The sequence below is a fragment of the Hemicordylus capensis genome, chromosome 5, assembly GCF_027244095.1.
Source record: "Hemicordylus capensis ecotype Gifberg chromosome 5, rHemCap1.1.pri, whole genome shotgun sequence".
Lineage (NCBI taxonomy): Eukaryota > Metazoa > Chordata > Lepidosauria > Squamata > Cordylidae > Hemicordylus > Hemicordylus capensis.
This window is the reverse complement of record NC_069661.1, coordinates 210,105,331-210,130,768: the sequence shown is the minus strand read 5'-3', so window position 1 is coordinate 210,130,768 and position 25,438 is coordinate 210,105,331. Positions and strand designations below refer to the sequence as shown.

The window sequence follows — 25,438 nt, the reverse complement described above, 5'->3', positions numbered from 1 at the left end:
TATATGCATTATACTGTGTCATATATAATGCAGCATACAAACATACTAGGGGCTGAAAATGCACATCCCTCATAGCTGCCATAGTATTGCTTGAGTTTCTCGTCCCTGTATTACCCTGCTTATGCAAGTAAATTACTCTCATGAGCTGTCAAAAACTTGAATAATTAACTGGTGGCAAAATATGTTTCTTTTTCTAAAATTCCACTAATATACATGTTTTTTTCTAATAGAGCAACATGAAATGTGAAGTCCCTGCCTGAAAGGACTTACAATATAGATTTTAACAGAGGGGGAAACATCAAGGGGAGGAAAGATAGAGGCATTGTAACCGGGGATGAATATGAATAAGTGCAGTTGCGTATACTTGGGCTTCAGTTCATTTCATAACTCTGTGAGGGCTGTTTGGACTATACTTCCCCATGCTGTGTGATTAAAAGGAAGACATGCTGAGTGTGTGCCTGTCATGATGTCTTTCACAACGTCCTCCTGGTGGGAGCTGCTGTTCGTAAGTAGCAGCTCTACATGCACTTGAAATGCAACTTTGAACTGGTATCTAGGTCATGTGAGTGCAGCTGTTTGGATGAACAGCCTCGCCCATAAAATAAAGAGAAGTGCTGCGAGGGCATTCAGATGTGACAAAAAACATCATGATTGGCATGCACTTGGTGCATCCCCCTTTTGATTGTGTAGGCCAGCCCTTAGGTGTTACAATGTGTGGCTTGAGTAGGTCACAAAAGATAATAGCCTTTTGGCTGTATAGGACACAGACAGTCTTCTCATACCTGATACAACTCTGTGAATGTGCTTTGTCCACTATACAGAGTAGACAGCTTAAATAATATGGTTTTTACTATTAACAGTTGCTTCTTAATTTGTTGGGGTTAGAGTGTAAAATGGCTTACTATTGCTTTATTTACCTAGGTAACTTTAGCTTTCACTCTTTTTAAAACTTGTAAAAAGACAGAACATTTCAATTTTCTACCATGCCTCAGGGCCAAACTACATGTTATGGTAGAAAAGGCTTTGAGATGAGTTTTATGAAAGGTATTATATAAATTAAACAATAAATAAATAAATAAGGCCTTCCCTTGTTGAATATGACAGATATTTATATATCGCCTTTCAGCCAAAGTTCCCAAAGTGGTTTACATAGAAATAAATAAATAAAATGGCTCCCTGTCCCCAAAGGGCTCACAGTCTAAAAAGAAAACATAAAGTACATAAGAACAGCCCTGCTGGATCAGGCCCAAGGCCCATCTAGTCCAGCATCCTGTTTCGCACAGTGGCCCACGAGATGCCGCCAGAAGCCACAGGCAGGAGTTGAGGGCATGCCCTCCCTCCTGCTGTCACTCCCCTGCAACTGGTACTCAGAGGCACCAGCAACAGCCACTGGAGGGATGCTGTGCTGGGGATGGATAGGGCCAGTTGCTCTCCCCCTGCTAAATAAAGAGAATCGCCACTTTTAAAAGGTGCCACTGTACTCAGTTAGCAGGGGGTGTCATTTTCTTGTCTCCTCCTAACACACAGGCTGAGTTCTAACAATCATGGCAATTCTAATTAAAAAGTTAACCAGGATCACCAAACTCTGCATGCTCCCACAGAGCGTGACTTGAGAATGCTAATTTCTCAGGCGATCCCAGTCAAGCTGCTGAAGTTAAATTGCATCTAACCAGGATAGGTAACTAGGACACCCGTTATCTCTCCTGGTTAAATGTGGTTTAACTGCAATAGCTTGACCTCAATTGTCCGAGAAATCTGCATTCTCAAGCTCAGGAGGAATACATGGGGCTTGATGATCCTGGTTAGCTCCCTCTTTAACCAGGATCGCCGTGATTGTGAGAATGCAGGCATCGCTTTGCTTACTGTGACATGATGTTACATTGTGCATTTCTCTCCCCCTACCCAAAATGTCAGTGACAGTCAATGAAGTGGAGTGAATAAGGAGCAACTTATTGTGTAACCTCGTCGGTCAGTGAAGCTACACACTGCGGGGAGAGTGTGGCATGAGGAAGTAATTTTCAGGCTGTGTCTGTTGTAATGTGAAGTTTGACCTGCAGTAGGAAAGAGTGCTACTCATCATTGCAAAAGCACAGAACTGATCCCAATTTTTTCTGTGTAAGTTTTCATTCCCAGACTGCAGTTTCAAGATACAGAAAGGCAAAGAAGGAACAGGTCGAGTAGTCATGTGGAAAATGGGCATCAGCAACAGCTATACTTTGGAAGTTACTTTCTGTGGAGCTAGACTGGGTAAAGAAACTGTAATTTTACTACAGAATTTAAGTCATCCAGGGAAATCTCCTGGTTTTTAGTTGCATATTCAGTGGAACATGATATGAGCTAATTTTATTTGACTGAGATAAATATTAAACAGGTAGAGATGTTAAAGTGACATCATTACAGATGCATTTTGTAATTGCATTTATTCTATCTTGATCACAGAAGGGGGGAAACTAGGGATCTCCAATGAAGAATTCTCAGCATCTGATGAGGGAAGCCACAATGTCTAAACTGGTTTGCAACCAATATCCATAGTGTGGATAATGTGAAACAAGTGCAGCTTCTTCAGTCAATACAATTTGGGAATAAGTGGTTTTAAAAGCCCTCTGCTGAAATTCTTTGTGAAAGCCAGTTCAAGAGGTCAGGGGGCCAAACTATACATTGTGTTGAACATGCAGTTTGATACCATGCATTTGTTTTTTCCAACTAAAGTTGCAGCTACAGTTGGCCTGATCCGGAGTTGTTGTTATTGTTGTTATTATATTTATATCCTGCTCTTCCTCCAAGGAGCCCAGAGCGGTGTACTACATACTTAAGTTTTTCTTTCACAACAACCCTGTGAAGTAGGCTAGGCTGAGAGAGAAGTGACTGGCCCAGAGTCACCCAGCTAGTATCATGGCTGAATGGGGATTTGAACTCGGGTCTCCCCGGTCCTAGTCTAGCACTCTAACCACTACACCACGCTGGCTGAGTTGAGACCATGACAGTGGAGGATGGGCTTTAGTGCTTCCCCTTGCCATGGTTCTGATCTGGATTAGGCCCCCTTCAGCTACTGTTACCACTAGGAGGGATGGGAGTTTCTCCCACCCTTAAGTACCCATCCTGCTCAAAACCTGGCACCCTCCCCACATACATTCCACTGTCCTCTCAGTGCCCCCAGTCCAGCCCGGTTTCCTTCCCAGTGGAAGTAGCTGCTGTATCCAGAGCATGTGGATGTGTGCATTAAAACTGCTGGAGATCCAGCTCCAGATGGCATCGACCTTTTGCACCAGTAACCCTAATGACCACTAGGGGCATTGGGAGCAGAGATGGTCACTTAGGCGCTCCTTCTCTTTCCTGTTTATCTCAATTGATAGAGTGTACTCAGGAATTTCCTGGGAGTGACTCCCTTCTTTGTCTTCCCAGAATGCTTCCAGATCACTCTCTCTTTGATAGGTCTCTCTCTGACCACCTTGTAGCCAGCAGTTAGATATAAGTTTTTCTTATCATGTACTTCTGCTGTAATGGGAGTGAGTTAGCTCCTGAAATACTCTGTTATATAAGTAACTATCCCCAACAAAAAACTTCCTCCCCCACACCCACACCCCCCCTTAGTCTCCATACTGATTGCCATCCCTTGCAGCTACAAAGCAAGCACATTGGTCCAAACTATACACTTAATGTAATGTGCAGTTTGGCCCAGAGAGAAATCAAAAATCTTGCAAAGAATCCTCCTGGATTGTGAAGAAGTGTGTTTTGCTTGCAAAAATGTATTATATTATAGGTTTGTGGAGCAGCAGTCAGAAGCTCAGTTTTCCTAGCACTCTTACAGTAGATAAAATAAATGCTGGTGCTGAATAAGACAATTATTTCTTCACCAGTGAGGTTCCCCTTCATGTTCCAGGCAATAGTCATGGTACCCACTTCAGCAGTAAGGATCTGGAATCCATAGGATACAATTTTTGTGAATCACTGCTGGCGTTACTTAATGAAAAGAAGAATATGGTGAGAATACAAAGTAACATTATTTTTCTATAAAATGCTATGCCAAAGGGTTATTATCAATTAGAAGTAGTGAATGTTGTAAGTGAGTACTAACTAAGTGTGTGATCTCCCTTAGTATAATGAATGCCTGAAGGAACTGGAAGAAATGGGGAAACAGGATGTCAATGACACAGTAGACAGAGATTCCAGGTAAATGAAACGGTTCCGATATGCTTATATTTCTAGTCTAGTACTAAGTGAGGAAATTTATAACAGTGCCACGTTTTCCAGATGTGTTGTCTGAGCAGAGAATTAGTTTATTATGCAAATGAATGTCACTTAATGTTTTGCAGTCCAAACCTTGTAAATAAAAACAACCTGCTTATCTTGTTTTGCAGTTCTGATAGCTCAGACTCCAATGAGCCTACAGTTAAACCAGAAACTCAGGTATGGCATGAATTCCCATTAGGGATACAATTTATTTGGTTGGTTTTTTATTTGAAAGACATTTCTTTTGTAGGTAATATAAGGATGTAAAGATTTAGTGCATAGAGGGATAAATGTCTGCAAAAATAACTATTCTTCCCCCTTCTTTACAAACAAATCTTTGTCACAAAATTATAAAGATCTAGGAAGGCTACAGAACTTGAAACAGTCCACACTGTACATTCTAAGAGCAATTTAAAACCTCCTACCTTGTACACCTACTGCATTGCTTAGGACAGAAGTTGTAGTATCCTCAATGACTTCTAAGGCCCATAATTCAATTCAGATCAGTTATCAGTTATTGGCTTAAGACCCGGGGGTGGGGGACGAGACTCTGCCATCTTTCCATTATTTTGTTTTGCAGAACAATGTGAGAAAGCAAATACTTTATAAAATATACTACTACTGGTTAATATCAATTAAATAATGTGATTCCAGTCTGTACTTTTGCTCAGGTAGAGTTAATGATGTGGTTGATGAAGTCAAGGGGCATAAGATTGGTAGTTCCAGATGCTGAGAAGTTTCCTATACCTTCAAAAGTTCCACACCAAAGAAAATTCCCATTCCTCTATAATGGGAGTAGTCACAACTGATTAAATTGTCCCTTTGGTGAACGTTTTAAAGGAAAAGGGGAGCTCTCAAGGTCTGGACCTGGAAGTTCTTTGGGGGCAATGAGGCCCAAGAAGGCCCATTTGAACCAGCAACATTATTTTGAGAAAATCATTCATTCGCTACCTCTTAAGCCTCATGCCACAGAGAAAGTGAGTCAAATCCTGGGCCAGATTATTTCACATTGCTTTTCACAGCAGGGTGTGACAAACCAATGTGCTGAGCAGTGGCACTGAGCTTTGCTCTGCCTACTTGCTTACGCAGCTATGACCATTTTTACTTCTGAGATGAACTTATCTGTCACTGAGAGAGGTAGGGTGAGGCAAGAAGTTACTCTGGCCAGACACAGGCCTTGTGTCCTCTCTCAGGGCTTTTAGCATCCACACAGTTTGCTGACAGATTTAAGGTGCAAAGTTGGTAGAGTTGTACAAGGCATACCCACAATTGGTGGCTAATGATAAATCAAACACAGTAAATTCAGTCTAGATTTTCAAAGAGGAATCATCTCCATGTTTGAAAGCCCTTTCACTTAGGGCAGAATCAAGCTTTACAAGATAAAAGTGCTTCTGCCAATACAGCAACCCTCTGGTGAGTTTTCTCTCCCCTCCATAACATTTAGAACAATTTATCCTGATGTTATTGTAACGTGTATATCCCCACCTCTCCTACCAGCAGCAGTCAGGGGCAGAGAGTAAGTTGCAGTGCTCCAGACTTTATGGAGCAGGATGGGGAAAGTCAACATAAGGTTATAATATTTAGTTGTGTCTTCACATCCTTTTGAGTTACTGAGATCTAGTTTTTGTTTTTGTTTTTAAAAGTAGCTTTAAAAAAACTATAGTATGTCAATATCTTTAATCCTATTCAATCCAGCTATAATCCTTTATTTGTTTTGGTGATTTTTGCTGCTTAGGTGAAACCAAGAAAGAAGTGTCTGAAAACAAAGAAGGAAAGGGTGGAGTCATCAACAAGAAGACCTTCTAAACATTCACATGAACCACTGGTAGATCATTCCCCCTCCCCCCTGTGATCTGGTATTCACTAAACTGATCAGTATTTTTGTATTATCAATAATGTGCTCCCCCCCCCAAAAGAAAAGGTTAGATGTTATGTATTTTGCTTTATTTAGTATTCACTTGTTTTGAATTATATCCCTCTCTGTCCCATTGGCTCAGAGCAGCTTACATCATTTGTCTAATATTCCTATCTACAAGGGACTTGTAATCTGAAAAAATACGTTATTCTATATTTATAAAAAGTCTCCCATCTTCCTTGGTTGTGGCTTAAAGATTTACAGCATTTGTTTCAAGATAAATTGTTAGCCTTGTAAATGTGCAATTGCCATGAAGATGTATCAGCATTTGGTTCCACAGTACAATTCTGGGCATGTTTACTCAGAAGCAAGCTCCACGTTATTCAGTGGGATTTACTCCCATGTGAGTGCTTTTAGGAAGGCAGGGATCTTTGAAGTGATCCATGTTTCTTCACAACTTGGGTTCTGCACCTGTGCAGTAAGCCTCGTGGAAGAATTCCAAGCTCCCGTAAGGCGCTCTTCTCCATGCATCATGCACGTGGTGCAACCATATTTTCAGTGGGAGAGCATCTTCTCAGTTCCTTCTTGACCACCATGCTACTCATGTCATGAAGGATTAGCTCCATTCATATCCCATTCCTGTGATTAAAAAAACCATTTTGCTTCATTATTCTGGCTTTGACTGTGGACTATCTAGTCCGTATCACAACTATCTATCGGGGCTTGATCCAGCAGGGTTTTTCTTGTGTTCTTATACTACATGAATAGGACAAAACCATTCAGACAGACCATTCATCTCTTATAAAGGAGAGAACAAAGAACAACCAATTTCAAGACAGAGACTGTCACACTGGCTCGTAGAGCATGTGTTTCCACCAGCTGGGGTAAAGCCCCGCTCAAAGGTCATAGTACATTCTACTAGGGCTATGGCCACGTCAGCAGCCCTCATGTCAGATATCAGCATGAAAGACATCTGCAAAGCAGCTATGTGGTCATCAGATCTGCCCTTCATCAACCATTATGTTATGGACATCTGCTCAGTGGTGGAAGCCAACTTTGGTTTCGCCAAAAAACCATATCCGAATACCCACCACCATCTAGGTGAGCTCGCTAATCACCCAAGTTGTGAGGGGACATGGATCACCTCAAAGATAAACAGGTTGCTTACCTGTAACAGGTGAACTTTCTGGTGATCCATGTTCACTCATAACACCAGCCTGGTCTTCCCCGCTGCTAGAATACCTCCACAGTTCTAGTGACTTACCTGACTCCATCCATGGGCATTCCTCTTTACTCACTGCAGCGGCCAATCAGGAACTGAAGAGAATGGTGCTCTCCTGTAGAAAATAAAGGTTGCATCACATGCACAATTCAGCAGAGCCAAAGAGCATCTCATGGAGCTTGAGATTCTTCCACGGGGCTGACTGCACAGGCGCAGAACGCAAGTTGTGAGTGAACATGGGTCACCAGAGAGATCGCCTGTTACAGGTAGGCAATCTGCTTTTGTTTGGCTGCTGGGATTCTATCTATTGTAAGATCAAGAATTGACCTCAAGCTTTTATACACATGTGTGCATGCATTCTTTTCCCCTGTTCTCTTCATCATAAATAAAGTTATGCATTGAATCAGGAAGATTTTGCAGGAAGAGTTAACTGCCCTGTGGGACACAGTCCACTAGAAAGGTTGCTTCCTGGGTTCTTTTTTTTTTTCATGGAAATAGGAGGAGAAAGTCAGGATCTTGAAGAGTCTGTAATAGTCCTGAAATGTCAAGTGTATATTTTGAAATGTTTGCTTCCCTTTGCTATAATAATTCCCCATATAAAAGCAATAGTAATTCCTTTTTTCCTATTTAGTGTGAAGCCAAAAAATCAGAAGAACCTTCTCACAGAATTTCGAAGAGCCATGAACAATTAATAAAAAATGTAAGAATTTTTACATGTGGAAATCTCTAACCACTTTCACGATCAAATACATGATCATACATAAAATAGCATAGTTTCGCTTACAGCAAATAGTGGTTTGCCATTTATACATATTCACTATGTGCTCTCTCATCCATATGAATTTTTCAAATTTCTGGTTTTCTTTAAAGACTTATAAATGTATTTTATTGTTCCCCACCCCCAAATTCAGATGACTAGGAATATTAGTTGTACATGTGATAAATTAAAGAGCTGGTTGGGGTGGAATACAACACTGCTAAAATTATTACTCTTTATAATTAAAAGATAGTCACTCTAATCCAGCAACGGAGATCCATGTGCATACCCAACATGGATTCAGATACATATCTGCATCCTGATCTGCCTCACAACTCTTATCTGAACCCAGTTGGACAGGCTTCATGCATCTTTTAATGCAGATGGAGATGTACACCCCCACATCTGGAGTCACTAGTTGTGCATAACTAAAGCTGAATCAAGACTAGTATCTGTCATCATTTAGAACCAACCTTTATTTGTCATAAGCATTATTTTTTCACCTCAGGTTTACTTGTGCTATCGGTACACCTTCAGATCTGGATCAGGATCTGTCGAGATTCATAAGAATGGGTAATGTGCCTGTGCAGGACCCTCGCAGTAGCATGCCGCAGCTCGTAGAGGCGACCGAGCCCTGCCCCCATGCCAACAGCATGCTATTTAAAGGCAGGCCAGGTGCCATGTTCTTCCATTCTTTTCCGACCACCGTTGCATTCAGTCCTCGGGCTGTTGCTCCTCGTCGGTAAAAGTTATTTGTGTGAGTTCATCTATTATTTTAAAAACGGACTGTTAATTTCAGTATTCAACTTCGGGACAGCTTCTGGACTTTGTTAGTGTTAATACAACCTTTGAATTGACTTAAACTACAATTTTGGATAACCCTAACATGGCTGAGGAGAAACGGACTTTCAAGAGATGCACGGGCTGTAATGCCAAGCTTCCTTCGAAGGACCTCCATGATTTGTGTCTGATTTGCTTAGGAGAGAAGCACAATGTCTCCTTTTGCAAGATATGCTTGTCATTTTCTAAACAAACACAAAAAAATCGGGCTTTGTGCTGCCATTTATGACAAGGTGTTAAGCCCTTCGACACCGGGAGAACCCTGCCCTGCAGCTTCGACTTCGGCATGAGTCAACCTGGCATTGACTCTTAAGCTGACTTCCTTGAAACTGACACAACCGTTGACATGGAGGTCAACTCCAACATCGACACCGAGACATTCAAAGTTGAAGGGAAAGCATTTGAGATCAGATATTTGTTCATCTTCTCCATGACCTAAGAAGTTAAAGACTGTGGATTTGACCAAAGAAAGAATGCTGTCCCTTTCTGGTCTACAAAGCTTGCCACCAAAATCCTCAACACCAGCAGTCAAGACTGACCACCACGACTCAACAGCAAAAACCTTGACATAAATGAAGGAGACATGACCGGCATTAGAGAAGCCACGCGATGTTGACCACCTTTCAACACCGAGACTGTCAACGTTGAGAGCTCTGTCTCCAGCCCCCACTTCAGTCGACTCTTCAGCCCCGTTGATGCCTAGTCGACATTGAAAATCTCCATCGGTGTCAACACATCTTCCATCAACACCAGCTGTGCAAGATCCAATTTCTATTTTAAATACTCCGATGTTGTCAGCATCGAGATTGGTAACTCCACAATGCCAAGCCCCGATATCAACATTTGATGTTGAGGAAGAGGATAGGGAGGTGTTACTGGATTCTACCACTGCCTACACCTTGCTTTCCATACTGGATTCTGAGTCAAGCAACCCTTCAACATTCAAAGATTTCCCTCCGAACCAACACACTCCAGCACTGTGTGCTGTGTCTGCTGCCCATTTGGCAGGCGCACCGTCATGGCATTTGTGTGGCTTTGCGCATTTGTCTGCTGCAGGGGCAGTTCTTGCATTGGTGACTCTGGGGACTAGATCCCCTGGCTTACCTTATAATTTTCAAGAGGCTCAACCCTGGAGATCCTCACAACCAGTCTTACTTGCCTCTAGCGTCTCCAATGACTCCAGTTCAGACTGTCCAGTCTCTAGCAGGAGGTGATGGCCCAGTCTTACCGGTGAAACCCATGGTACAGAGTTTTTCTGTTGCGACCCAGACGGTCATCTTACCACCTATAAAGCACTTGGTGACTACGACTACTCAGACTATTTTCAAAGGCACTGATATGGGGTCTCAGACTTTACCTATTCCAGCACCACAAGGAAAGGTTACCATTGAGATCAGTGTTCTCTCTAATTTTTTTCATCTGTGTGTGGAATGGGTTTTGTTCTGGGCAGCAGTATCAAGGCAGTGTGTGCTCCCATGCTTTCAGAGTGGGGCCTTCCTGATTCAACCTGAACAGAATCTAAATTTAACTGAGCAGACATCAAAAATTGTTTGAGCGCGAGCGCATGCGCACACCTTAGAGGAACCACAAATAGAAACTCAGACATATGTATCACCATCACCAACTCACTCACCTTCTAAACATCACGGCAATTCTGACTTCAAGTCTGACCCAGATGAATCAGAGTACTTGGCTGATCCTCCTAACGATGTACCTCCGGCCACACATGTTTCGCAAATGAAGGCTTATCACCATCAAGTTAGGGAGATGGCAGCAGCTCTGGGACTTGATCTCAAGTCTGAGCTAGCAACTATAGATGACCCTGTTTATAATTTTATCATAAAATCTCAGTCATCTCAACCGGTGGTACTTCCAGTTCTCCCAGTCATTTCTAGGGCTGCAGAATGTATGTGGGAGGTGATCCATACTACAACCCCCACTTCTTAACATCTAAAAAGTTTGTATCAGATACAGGAAAAAGACAATGAGTACCTTCTAAAGCATCCCTCTCCAAATTCACTGGTTATCGACTACACCACCTCCTCTTCTAAGACAGGTCATCGTCACACTATGAAGGAAGAAAAAGAAGGGAGAAAAATTGATATTTTAGGGAGGAAAATCTACTCCACCTTGTGCCTATCCATAAAGATAGCAAACTATTCGGCTTGCACTGCTAAATATAACCATGTCATATGGGAAGCACTTCAAAATGATCTGGACATCCTCTCCCTAGAAGAACTTATGGCACTTACTCACCAGCAGTTGAGTACTGCCAAACACTTGACAGAGTCAGAATTATGTTCCTTGGCTGCTGCAAGCTCTCTGAGGAGACACGCCTTGCTTCGCTCTACCAATTTACAGGGTGACATGAAAGACAAAATAGAAGGCTTACCTTTCGACGGTAAGGACTTCTTCAGTGAGGACACAGGCTTTACCATGGAGAAAATGAAAAATCAAAATTCACCACCAAAACCTTCACCACGTCTGAGTCTACCTCTTCCTATGATTCCAAATACCGTGCTTACTTGAGACAGAAGTCGAATTCAGACAGCAGGAGCACTGTGATTTTAGGAAGCAATACTAGCCATATCACAAATGCCCTTTTCACGGCAAGGGGAAGTTAAGCCAACCTGAACGCATGAAGCAGATTGAGCCTCAGAAACATCTTTGAGGTTCAGACCCACTCACTGTCACTGCTAGACTACTCCCATTCCTGCCACTGGGGGCCACAACATCTTGGCAAGTGAGAGACAACACCAGTCTCACGAACTCTATTCTCCTGCCAGCGACCAACATCAAGCTGGCACACCATGCCCCCGCATTGCACCACATAACATCGGACTGCTGGGTCTTGAAGATCATATCTTCAGGATATGCCATAAAGTTCCGAACAATCCCAAAATTTACAGGGATGAGGTTCACTCAACCCTCCCAGGCATTGTTGGAGGAAGTGAAGGAGCTATTCGCCAAAGGGGCTATTGCCCCGGTACAGAGGGTTCACAGATGGTTTTCTCCTGTTACTTCTTAATCCCAAAGAGGGATAGCAGTATACGACCTATCATGGATCTACACCACCTGAACAAATTTGTTCATGTGCAAAAATTCCACATGATAGTGTTACAAGAGATCCTACCTCTTCCATACCAAGAGAACTGGCTTGTAACGCTGGATCTCAAAGACACGTATTTCCACATTGGCATCAGGGCACAACACAGAAAACATCTGAGGTTCACAGTAAGAAATCAAGTGTACCAGTACACAGTCTTACCCTTCGGGCTTGTCACCGCCCCCAGGGTATTTACAACATGTATGGCTGCAGTGGTAACTTACCTATGAACTGAAAATATATTGGTCTATCCTTACCTAGAAGACTGGCTTCTAACTTCCAAAGACAAAGAAGAGTTGCCTTCTCAGATGAAATACATACTGTCTCTTCTCCAAGACTTGGGGATCCAAGTCAATTGGCAAAAATCCAAACTGGAGCCAGTTCATGTTATCAACTACATTGGAGCAGTCCTAGACATGGAAGCCTGGAAGGCGTACTTACATAGGAACATAGGAAGCTGCCATATACTGAGTCAAACCATAGGTCCATCTCACTCAGAATTGTCTACACAGACTAACAGCGGCTTCTCCAAGGTTGCAGGCAGGAATCTCTCTCAGCCCTATCTTGGAGATGCCAGGGAAGGAACTTGGAACCTAGATGCTCTTCCCAGAGTGGCTCCATCCCTTAAGGGGAATATACTTATCTCAGGAACGCTTCCGGTGTCTCAGGGACGCAGTTGTCTAGTTCCAGCAGCATCCATCTCAACCTGCCCGACTCATTCAAAGACTCCTAGGTCTTATGGCATGCTGCAACACAGTGGTGTGATATGCCCAGTTAAAGATGCGCAAGTTTCAACTTTGGTTTCTGTCGATCTTTTGTCCTAATGTGAATCGTCAAGACGTATGTCTAGTAGGGAAGTTCACTGAACCAGTGGGGACCAGTTCGATGGCGGAGGGGGCGGCTTTAAGGCTGGGGGTGGGTGCACTTACCCCGCCCCTCCGCCGCATTTTCCCCGCTGGCACGCAAGTCCTTAAGAGCCTGTTGGGGCGTTAGCATACCTCCCTGCCGCCCTGTGCTACTGTTTACCGGATGTAGCCGGAAATAGGAAGTGCGACTGTGCACACCGCTCACACGTACGCACACACGTGCATGTCACGTGCATGCGCACAATGAGTGTGATGTGCGCGTGCAAGAGTGAAATGCACAGTTGTACTTCCTGCTTCTAGCTACATCCGGTAAACAGCGGCACAGAGCGGCAGGGAGGTATGCTGCTGCCCTGACGGGCGAAAAACAGCAGGGGGGTAAGTGCACCCATCCCCACCCTTAAAGCCAGCCCCCTCCCACCATTGAACCTTAGAGCCGGCGAGGGTTCAAACCGGTTTGGAGGCCCATAAAAGGGCCTCCAAACCAGTTCGTGCACATCCCTAATGTCTAGTGATCTTGGATGAAATTCTACGCTCTCTTACCTACTGGTCAACGGGCAGAAATCTACTGGAAGGGATTCCTTTTCAAATGATGACCCCTTCTGTCTGGCTAACAACAGATGCCTGTCTGCTAGGCTGGCGGGCCCACTGCAGAGCACATCAGATTCAGGGCAAGTGGACCATTCAACAAACACAATTACATATCAATTTCCCAGAGCTTCTGGCTGTCTTCAAAGCAATGAAAGCCTTCCCATTACTTCTACAGGGGGAAGTTGCACAATTGCAGTTGGACAACACAACTGCCCTGGGCTACGTCAACCATCAGGGAGGAACAGTGTCTTGAAGTCTTTGTGCACTCTCAGCCTCCAATTGTGCACTCTCAGCCTCCATTGGTGCATATGGCCAATCCACATAAAACGCCTAGACAACATCCTGGCAGACGACTTAAGTTGGGTTTTCCCGCAACAGCAACTGCACGAATGAGAAATCAAGACAGAATACATTGCTAATATGGTCAGATTTCATTCATTACACAAACTGGGAGAATTATGGTTGTCTTCGTACTCCAGATAATATTAGAATGTGGATGGATTGTTGAATTGGGGTTTGTTGTATGGTGTTTTACTGTTTGTGTTTGTATCAGTTTTGTTTTGCATTGTACAATATTTTTTAAAATGAAATATTAGTTGGGAGGGAGAAAAATAAAAAGACAGAATACACTGCACCTCTCTTCAAGAGTTGGATTTGGCCGACTATTATTATTATTTATTTTATAAATAAATAAAACTATAGATCTCTTTGCTACCTCAGAGAACTCGATTCTGCTCCGGGGCAGGTCACAACCCACAATTACAGGGGAACACCTTCCAGCTGGACTGGCAACAGGAAATCCCGTATATGTTTTCTCTGCAACCACTGATCAGCCGATTGGTTGCCCACATTCTAACTGCCCCAACATTGGGTATCCTGGTGACTCCATGGTGGCCAAGACAGCCATGGTTTCCACAGGCACTCAAACAGTCAGGGAACCAGTACTAAAGGCTGCCACAAGAAGTAGATCTCCAACACTAGTGAACGGCAGCATACTGCATCCAGGCGTTCTCACACTCCACCTAACATTCATTCATTCATTCATTCATTCATTCATTCATTCATTCGATTTCTATACTGCCCTTCCAAAAATTGCTCAGGGTGGTTTACACAAAGAAATAACAAACAAATAAGATGGATCCCTGTCCCCAAAGGGCTCACAATCTAAAAAGAAAAATAAGATAGACACCAGTAACAGTCACTGGAGATACTGTGCTGGGGGTGGATAGGGTCAGTTACTCTCCCCCTGCTAAATAAAAGAGAATCACCACATTAAAAGGTGCCTCTTTGCCAAGTTAGCAGGGGTTAACAGCATGGCAGATCAGCTCTTGAATAAAATCCTACTTAGCCAAAAGATGTCTTCCACCAGACGAAATTACTTTAGTAAACAGCTTCATTTCAAAGCTTATGCAAGGACACATGGATTTTAACTTGGACAAGCCACAGTTAAGGACATGCTCCTGTACTTGACTAATCTAAAATCACATGGGTTGGCTAATGTATCTTTGAAGGTGCATCCAGCAGCACTTTCTTCAAAACATCCAGGCCGTAATAGGAAGACTCTCTTTTCACATCCAGATAGTAAGGCTTTCCTGAAAGGCCTCATAAATTTATATTCACCCATTCACACAACTGTCGAACTGTGGAGCATATCCTTGCTCCTTTTGGCTTTAACCAAGACCCCATTTGAATCAATGAGTTCTGTATCTATCAAGCTAGTAACTTTGAAAACTGCCTTCTTGCTTTCCATTGATTGATTAAGTGCCATCAAGTCGGTGTCAACTCTTAGCGACCACATAGATAGATTCTCTCCATGATGATCTGTCTTCAACTTGGCCTTTAAGGCCTCTCAGTGATGCATTCATTGCTGTCGTAATCAAGACCATCCACCTTGCTGCTGGTTGTCCTCTTCTCTTTCCTTCAACTTTTCCCAGCATTATGGACTTCTCAAGGGAGCTGGGTCTTCACATAATGTGTCCAAAGTATGATAGTATGAGCTTGTTCATTTGTGCCTTGAGTGAAAATTCTGGATTGATTTGTTCTATGATCCATTTGTTTGTTTTCCACGGTATCCTCAAAAGCGTTCTCCAGCACCAAGTTCAAAAGCACCAAGTTCAATACATTTTCTATCTTGCTTCTTCAAAGTCCAGCTTTCGCATCCATACTGTGTCACGGGAAAAACCATTGTCCAAACAGTTCTAATCTTTGTACGTATAAACACGTCACGGCAGCTAAATATGCTTTCCAAGCATATTCATTGCAACCCTACCAAGTGCTAGTCTGTGGCATATTCCTTGACTGCTGGATCCTTTACAGTTGATGGTTGATCCTAAATGGCAGAAGCTACCCACCATTTCAATGTCTTCATTGTCAATTCTGGTTTGGGAGTTCATGAGCTCTATGGCTACCATGGGCTTGTCTCAGATCATTTCAGGCCCGACTCATGTGGGTAGACATACCTTGGACTTGGTTTATCTTTCGGGGCAATGGCAGGCAGATCTGGTCATGGAAAATATTGTCATCTCTCCCCTGCCATGGTCCAATCATTTTCTGATTAATATGCAGATTGCAGCAGCCTCCTGTCTCTACTGGGACAGCACTACAACATGGATGGTCGGCCCCAGGCACCTCATGGATCCTGTCGGATTCCAGGAGGCTCTTGGGGACATTCCTTGCAATCTGGTAGGCGTTTCTCCATCACAGCTTGTGGTATCTTGGAACATCGAGGCCATGAGGGCGTTAGATGAAATTTCTCCCAAGCGTCCTCTTACGGTGCGTGGATCCTGGCTCCCTTGGTTCTCTGAGGAACTTAGGGAGATGAAACAGACCAAAAGACACTTGGAATGCCGTTGGAGGAAAACAGGTGCTGAAGATGACCGAATACGACTACTTGCTTATATTCAGGAATATTCTAGGACGATAAGAGTGGCGAAATCCCACTATTTCTCCGCTCTTATCACATCAGCTGACTCTTGTCCAGCGGCCTTATTTCGGATTACCCACTCCCTTCTTAGGAGAGAGGAGCCGGTAGATGTTCAATCAGGCCGCTGTGATCAATTTGCTCAATTCTTTGCTGATAAAGTCACCCACCTTCAGCTAGAGTTGGACTCTACTTCTGTAGGATCTGATCAGATAGAGGAGATTCCGCCCTGCGATGTTATATGGGACACCTTTGAGTTGGTCGAGGATATGGACACGATTCTCTTGGGTATGGGTGCGGCAACATGTTGCTTGGACCCTTGTCCCTCCTGGCTGGTTAGAATAGCTGGTGGGAATGTTAATTCTTGGCTACAGGAGTTGGTTAACTCCTCGTTAAGTGAGGGCTTCGTACCAGCAGCCCTTAAAGAGGCAACAGTTCACCCCCACTTGAAGAAACCCTCCCTGTACCCTGAGGTCCTTGACAACTATAGGCCGATCTCCAACCTCCCTTTTGTAGCGAAGGTGTTAGAGAGGGTTGTATGTACCCAGCTTGAGAGGGTCTTAGAGGAAACTGACTATCTTAATTCTTATCAGTCGGGTTTCAGGCCTCGGCATAGCACAGAGACAGCATTGCTTGCTCTGGTAGATGACCTTCTTCGGGACCTTGATGAGGGTAGTGTCCCTCTCCTGGTCCTTCTAGATCTCTCAGCAGCTTTTGACACTATCGATCATGCTATCCTCCTTGACTGTCTGCGTGGGTTGGGTATCGGGGGCACTGTCTTACAGTGGTTCCGTTCTTACCTTAGTGGGCGTGTCCAGTAGGTATGCATTGAGGACAGATGATCTGACCCATGGCCACTCCTTTATGGAGTTCCCCAGGGTTCAGTTCTTGCCCCTGTCCTCTTTAACATCTATATGGAGCCGCTGGGTCAGGTCATTTCCCAGTTTGGGGTGAGATTTCACCAATACGCGATGATTCTCAGCTGTATATTGCCATCCCAGACCATTCTGGAGATGCTGTTTCTATGCTTACTCGATGCCTGGAAGCTGTTAAAGTCTGGATGAATGGAAATAAGCTCAGACTGAATCCCACCAAGACTGAACTACTCTTACTCAGCCCTCATACTGGCCAACAGCTGGATGTGAACCTTGTTTTAGATGGGGTGGCGCTGCCCCCAAAAGAGTGTGTACGTGACTTGGAGGTCCTTTTGGATTCACACCTCCTGCTTGAACAGCAGGTGGTGGCTGCAGCTAGAAGTGCCTTTGCCCAGCTCCATCTGATTCATCAATTACGCCCTTACCTTGATCGGCAAGCATTAATGACAGTGTCCCATGCCCTTGTTATCTCCTGCCTAGATTATTGTAACGCCCTCTATCTAGGGTTACCTTTGAGGACGATCGGAAAGCTACAACGTGTCCAGAATGTAGAGGCTAATTTACTTATGGGTGCCAGAAAATATGACAGGGTAACACCTCTCCTGCAGTCATTGCACTGGTTGCCTATTCGCTACCGAGTTCAATTTAAGGTCCTGGTTTTGACCTTCAAAGCCTTACGGTGTTTGGCACCTGTTTACCTACAGACCTGCCTCTCCCATCCATTTACATTCTGTCCGGTCAGATCTGGTCAGATGGCCCTTTTGTCGGTCCCCGATTTCCGAGAGGTTCAGGGAGCTAGAACCTGTGAAAGGGCTTTCTCGGTTGCCGCCCCACTTCTCTGGAATTCCCTTCCCCTGCAGATTCATTTAGCTCCTTCTTTGTCGATTTTTAAATCTTTATTGAAGACTTTTCTTTTTCGCCAGGCTTTTACCCTGTAGTTTATCTATTCCTCCCCACCCACCCCCCGCTGTTAGTTACTTTAGTTTTATTTAGAATGTAATTTTAATGCTGTCTTATTTTGCATGTTTTTGTACACCGCCCAGAGTCTTCGGAGTGGGCGGTATATCAAATGTTTCAAATAAATAAATAAATTCTGAGGCTGGTGGCCGTACCTGTTGTCATTAATTTAGTCTTCTTTACATTTAGCCGTAGTTCCATTTTTCACTGTGCTCCTTAACTTCCATTACTAGAGACTGTAGATCATCCACATTCTCAGCTATCAGAGTAGTGTCATCAGCATAGCGCAGGTTATTGATGTTTCTTCCTCCAACTTAAAACCACTCTCATCTTCTTCCAGTCCAGCTTCTCTGAATATATGTTCAGCATATAAGTTGAATAAGGAAGGAGAAAGTATACAGCCTTGTCTTATTCCTTTGCCGATCCGGAACCATTCTGTTTCACCATATTCCATCTGGACTGTGGTTTCCTGTCCTGTGTATAAGTTTCTCATGAGAACAATGATATGTTCTGGGATGCCCATTTCCCTAAGGATATTCCACAACTTGACATGCTTGACGCAATCAAAGGCTTTTCTGTAGTCAATAAAGCACATGTTGACTTCTTTTTGGTATTCTTTGGCTTTCTCAATTATCCAGTGTGCATCAGCAATTATGTCTCTTGTTCTTCAGCCAAACACATTAGTGAATCCACAGCATTGTGGATTGATTCTCCATACACCAGAATTTATCTTGATAAAGTGTTAATGCGTATGGACCCAGACTTTCTACCCAAGGTGGTGTCCAACTTCCACCTCAACCAGGACATTGTTCTCCCTACGTTCTTCAATCCATCTACCACTTTAGAATGTGCAATGGATGTGCGGAGGACTCTTTTATATTACCTAGATAGCACCAGGGACTTCAGATCCACCAAGCATCTGTTTGTAGCATACAAGGGCTCTGTGAGAGGCTCCTGCATTTCCAGACAAAGAATGTCCAGATGGCTAGTTGTGCTTAGCATACAAAACACAGAATGTTCAACCACCTGAAGCAATCAAGGCCCACTCTGCCTGTGTCTATGCTTCAGCTGCACACCAATCGGGGGTAACCTTCATGGACATCTGTAAAGCAGCAACTTGGTCCACTGAATTACCTTTCGTCAAACAGTATGCCATAGATGTGTGCTCTGCTGCCAAGGCGAGCTTCGGGAGAAGCATTTTAAAGGGGGTGTTACAATAGCTACTAATGCTCCTCCGGGGGGAGCTAGCTAAACACCCATTTTTATGGATCTTGATCCAGATAAACAGGTTGCTCACCTGTAACTATTGATCTGGTAGAGATCCGTCAACATCCATAAGACCCTCCCGAACCACCCCTCTGCAGTAGTGCTATGCTATGTGCGTACTGAGTGTGCATGTTATTCTCCTTTGATGATGAACTCACCTGATTCTGGATTATCGTCCCCCATGGCGGTTGTCCAAGAACTGAGGAATATGGCACCCGGCCCACCTTTCAATAGCACACTGTAGGTGTGTGGGTGGGGCTCGGTCACCTCAACAAGGTTCAGCATGCTACCGTGACGGTCCTGTGCAGGCAGATTACCCATTCTTATGGATGTCAATGGATCTCTACCAGATCAGTAGTTACAGGTAAGCAACTTGTTTTTCTGCCTCTGTGAATGATGAATAAGCATTACATGTTCCTCTTTCTTCCCAGACCCAGATTTTTCAGAAGTTAAAACTGGTGGAGCTACAAAATATAGAAAGGGGAAAATATGGAATTACCAAGCAGGATATAGATCCTCTCCCTAGAACCCCCCGTGTTAAAAAGGTTTGGATGTCTTCTGAATAGAATAAATTTTGCACCTTACTCAGAGAATGCTGTCAGTGTCCAATTTTTTGTATACTGCTGTGTGTTGGTGGTAACCATGAGCAGATTTTTGATTCCTACATTTGGAAAATTTAAACTTATATCGAGCACTATAGTTAAAAGGATATCTGATAATGTAACTCACTGTTTAAAAGGCATCTGTGCTTTGCAATATTGTTTAAAAATGACTGTGAGAGAACAGCATTTATAGAACTCATTCTGATTAAAATAATCTTATTTTGAACTCCTCTCACTTCAGTGCCTATACAGCAGTCTATAAGGACAGTTTCTCTTCCTTTTAATACATCCTGCAAAGTTGCTCACACCTTTTGAAGCTTTAAATGGTTTTAAAACTCCTATATCTAATCAAAACAAATCCCTCTGACCATCAGTAGAGGTGAGACAGGAGAGATAATCTCTGCAAATATCCGTGGCACTATTCAAAAAGCATTAATCATCACTGAACATTGATGTGCATTCTGTGATTATTTAGCTTCTTTAATATCTCTGACTTTTGACAGATAGAGCTTATGTTTTATTGAAGTGTACTTTGAAGAATGCTCTGGTTAAGGAAAGTTGATGGAATGATAACTCTGTTTCTCAAAGGGGATTTCTTTATCCACAATGCATGTGCTGTGTTAGATAAGGAGAACGTTCTTTCCCCATTGTGCTAGCTTCTTTTCTCATGTGTAGGGAGAAAGAGAATAACATGCTTCCAAACAGGTGATCTATCCGTTTTTGCTTTCTGAGGTGATACTGATCCATCAGAGCATTGCATCACATGCATTTCTACACATTTGGGCCAGCTCCAAGTTAAGCCCACAAGTGTCAGTTATTCAGATTCAGAAGTATCTGCTCAAACTAGGATTTAGCGGAGGCCCAAACTTAATTGCAAAACTAGTTGTTGCATGCAATTGTATTTGGCAATCTCCTGACTTTTTGAAAATGAAAAGCAGCCTTGAGAGCCTGCAATCAGGTGCAGAAAAGCCACATGGTGGGAAGGTAGTGCTTAATCCTTTTCCTCCAGTTGTTTTCTGCTCAAAATCTCCCTCCCGCAAGATGCTTCCCCTGCTTGTGAGAGAAAAGTTATGGATAGTGGCTCATATACTATGCAGTGAGTCTAAGTGGCTGTGCAGCTTGGAAGGCGGGCAGGCTGCATGCCTACGAAGGAGTGCATCCTTGCATGCCTACTAAGGAATGCAAGACATCCTTGCACTCCTGCCTCTGCTCCCATTAGGAATTATGTAGGTAGCAGTGGGAGTGCAAGGACACACTCCTTAGCAGACACAGAGCCTCCTCGCCTTTGCTGTTGGGGTTTGAAGTGCGAAAGAAGCAGTGAGCACTGGGCACAATATTGTTTCAAAATTGTTACTCAGCCGCTCTGGAAGAAACCAAATAGAGAAAATATGAGTGATTCAGCTAACAATGTTTGATAGGGAGAATTCCCAGGATTAAAACGGGAAAGGAAAGAAATACTTGCTTAGTTTACTACTCTGTCAAGATATTCCACATACCTGTTGAGCCAAAGTATATGGACCAAAGATATTTACTCTGTATAAATATATTCTACAACAGCCCAAACCTAGGATTCACTGCACCACCAAATAAGCACCAGTTTAAAATCAGAACCACTGTGGTCAAGAACAGATGTTTGAAGAGCAGTGTCTAAAGCTGTTCAGTTATTGCTGGGAGACACTGAAGACCCTCCCCCTGGGCACATGTTCTGCTTATGCAGATCCCTGTGGGCCAGACACACAGCACAGGCTCCAGCTCACTCTGTTCCCTGCTAGAACCAGGGGTTATCCCATGAATCTGAAGGTTGGGAAATTTAGGACTGACAAAAGGAAGTACTTCTTTACACAGCGCATAATTAACTTATGGAATTATCTGCCACAGGATGTGGTGATGGCCACTAGCGTGGATGGCTTTAAAAGGGGATTAGACAAAGTCATGGAGGACAGATCTACTAGTCTGGTGGCTATAGTCCACCTCCATCCTCAGAGGCATGATGCCACTAAATACCAGTTGCAGGGGAGGGGGCAAGCCCTCACCCCCTGCCTGTGGACTTCTTGGAGGCATCTGGTGGACCACTGTGTGAAACAGGATGCTGGACTAGATTGGCCTTGAGCCTGATCCAGCCAGGCAGTTCTTATGTTGGTATAATCCCACACCCATCCAAATCAGGTGACAGGACAATTAGCACAGGCAGTGTTGTTTACATGACCAGCTTTCCTGCATCACCACAGGAGTGTTCCCAGACAAAAGGTATCTGCCTTTTCTAGGAATGCTTTGCGCACTTCTGGGAGTGTGATAATGTGGAAAGCCAAGAGTTTGGGAAGCTGCCACACAGAATATATATCTCCGCCAACTCCTCCTCCCGCTCCAGTCTGAAAGGCAGCAGGAGTAGGTGTTCCGAGGTAAGCAGAACTGTTTTAGCATGGGATTACTCAGTTTTGACTTTGTTCCTGCAGTTACAAGCTGTAGCCAGCAGATTAACCTGCTTATGCTGCCAGCCCTCGCAGTCTTAATTCTATGTATGAACTGTAATAATGCTTCCTGTGCTCAGTGTATGCTCATACAAATACAACTGTTTCATAGCTTTTGAGGATGTTAGTGTGTAACACAACTGTAAAATATGAGGAACCATAGCTCAGTGACAATACATAGCTTTCATATCTGAGGTTCTACATCCAATCCTGCTATTTCCAGTAAAATATCTTCGTTAGCAGGGCTGAGCTAAACCTCTGCATAACGCTCTGGAGAGCTGTTTCTAATCATGTACTGTTGGTCGGATGATGCAAGATAGCTATTTATATCTCTGATGCTTGTATCTGCATCACTGTTACCATTAAAAAACACTAAAACAAAAATTATTAGTAAACTTTTACTGAAGACAAATGCATGTATTGATTATATTTTGCTCTGAATCTATTATTTAGGAATGCATTTCATAATTTTGTCTAGAGTTTTAGCTTGCTACCTGCAACTGGTTAAAAAGCAAAATAAATGAATGCAACAGAGCTACAATCACAGCTGCATCTCACCACATTTACTGAGGTGAGTCTCACAATCAGTGAGACCTGCCTTAAAAGGGTTTGCGGGGAGAGCAGGATTAGTCTGCTCTCCCCACAAACGATCCTCAGACGGGTGGCCGAATCGGCCACCTACACAACTGCCGGCTCCGTCATGGAGTCGACGGGGGCTGCACGGATCGGGGGCCACGTGGCCCTCGGAAGTTCCAGGATGTCCCGCACAAGTGCGCAGGGTATCCTGGAGAGACCCCCAGGGCGGGGAGGCTTGTTTCAGCCTCCCGGCGGGGATCTCCTTATGTGTTGCCATGGCGCAGAGCTGCGCCGTGGCAATACACAATCAAATAGACAGGGTTAGCGGAGCACTTGCTCCGCTAACCTCGTCTAAGGGAAGGGGGAATTAGGAAGGTTTGTTGCTGTGGGCCGCACGGCTCCTATGGCAGCAGCCGATTGGGCAAAAGCGGGCTAGGTTCCCTTAACCCGCTTTTGCTCGATCGTGTGAATTTTGTCACTGTGTGGTTGTTGCTTAGACATGGTAGTGGTGTGGGGAGTATGTTTATCTGTACGCTCTAACCACGTAGTCAGAAAGGGTTTACAACAATGAACAACTGGACAACGAAAAACTGAGTTAGTTTTGCATGTTTTGACAGTCCTGAGCATTCTCCAGGATCTGGATGTTCAAGTAAATTGGACAAAGTTCAGGCTACATCCGGTCAAAATGATAGATTGCATCGGGGCTGTCACTGATGTGGAATCACTGTGGGCTTTTCTGCCCAAAGAGTGCCCAAAGAGCCCCTGGTGGTGCAGTGGTAAAACTGCCACCCTGTAACCGGAAGGTTACAAGTTCGATCCTGACCAGGGGCTCAAGGTTGACTCAGCCTTCCATCCTTCCGAGGTCGGTAAAATGAGTACTCAGAATGTTGGGGGCAATATGCTAAATCATTGTAAACCGCTTAGAGAGCTCCGGCTATAGAGCGGTATATAAATGTAAGTGCTATTGCTATTGCTATTGCTATTGCTATTGCTATTGCTATTCTTGAGCATCAAGACCCAGATTGCCACCTTTATAGCTCAGCCCACTCAGACAGCATACAAAGTTCAGAAACTGCTAGGGCTCATGGCATCATTCATGCAGCTCCACTGTACACTATGCCAGGCTGTGACTCAGACGTCTTCAGCTCTGGTTTCTCTCGGTTATCCAGCCAAATGTGGACAGCATGCACAAACACCTGAGGATTCCTCAGCCAGTCTTGCTTTCTCCCCAGTGGTGGACCAAGGAAGTCAACTTACTGTCAGGAGTCCCCTTCCAGGTACCTCAACCATCTGCCTGGGTCACGATGCAGGACTGGGGAGCCCACTGCGGGGGTCTCTGAGCACAAGGACTGTGGTCTCCGACCCAGTGCCGCTTGCATATAAACTTGTTAGAACTTCTCATGGTTTTTCAGGCCGCTGAAATCCTTCCAGCTATCTCTGATAGCGCAACAAATAACTTTGACCATGATCCACATCAAGGATGTGTAGAACACTCTAGAGGATCGCCTCAGCAGGTCACAAATCTACCTGCAACAGCACAAATGGGAAGTCAGTCTCACATACCTCCAAGTGCTCTTCAAGGCCTGGGGGACCCTAGATATCGATCTGTTCACCACATCGGAAAACAAAAAGTGCTTCCAGTTTTGCTCAATACTCCAGAGGGGATGCCTTCCAATTCAACTGGGGTCAACAGTTTCTATACATTACCCCTCTCCAACCCTCTATTGAACAGGGTCCTGGTGAAAATCCTACAGGAGTCTGCAAACTGCATTTTAATTGCTCCGTGGTGGCCTCAACAGCCATGGTTTCAGCAAGCACTCAGACTGTTGAAGAGTCGCTACAGATGATTGCCCCAACATGAGGATCTTTTAAGACAACAGGGTGGTAGGCTCCACCACCCCTACCTGGAATCTCTGAACCTGACTGCCTAGAGCAGGGGTGGGGAACCTTGGCCCTCCAGCTGTTTTTGAACTACAACTCCCACCATCCTCAGCCACAGCTGGGGATGATGGGAGTTGTAGTTCAACAACAGCTGGAGGGCCAAGGTTCCCCACCCCTGGCCTAGAGGATAAGTTGTTGAATGACATCCTCCTCAATGACCGGAAGAAATCTACTCACGTCAATCACAGCAGCAAATGGAAGCATTTTAGGATGTATGCACAAGAACACGGCTTCCTGCCTCAGGCTGCTACTTCTTGCCAGGTTTTGCTATACCTCACATCTCTGAAACAGCAGAAGCTGGCCAACATTTCCATCAAAGTCCATCTGGCTGCCATTTCTGCTTGCTCCCGGATGGGTCAGAAGGAAAGT

The 25,438-nt window shown here is 44.2% G+C and overlaps 1 protein-coding gene across 13 annotated transcripts in view; it reads left to right on the top strand.

Moving 5' to 3' along the window:
• AGBL3 (AGBL carboxypeptidase 3) overlaps positions 1-25,438 on the top strand; it is a 93,573-nt gene that overhangs the window by 36,724 nt on the left and 31,411 nt on the right. For 10 of the 13 annotated variants that reach the window (XM_053252809.1, XM_053252810.1, XM_053252807.1 and 7 more), the window contains 8 exons: positions 2,121-2,247; positions 3,881-3,981; positions 4,097-4,170; positions 4,359-4,407; positions 5,966-6,055; positions 7,939-8,007; positions 19,914-20,027; positions 22,349-22,483. In XM_053252809.1, the coding sequence (XP_053108784.1) occupies positions 2,121-2,247; positions 3,881-3,981; positions 4,097-4,170; positions 4,359-4,407; positions 5,966-6,055; positions 7,939-8,007; positions 19,914-20,027; positions 22,349-22,483 (759 nt within the window). The remainder of the gene's footprint in view (positions 1-2,120; positions 2,248-3,880; positions 3,982-4,096; positions 4,171-4,358; positions 4,408-5,965; positions 6,056-7,938; positions 8,008-19,913; positions 20,028-22,348; positions 22,484-25,438) is intronic. The other 3 variants (XM_053252812.1, XM_053252813.1, XM_053252814.1) reach the window with 3 other exon arrangements.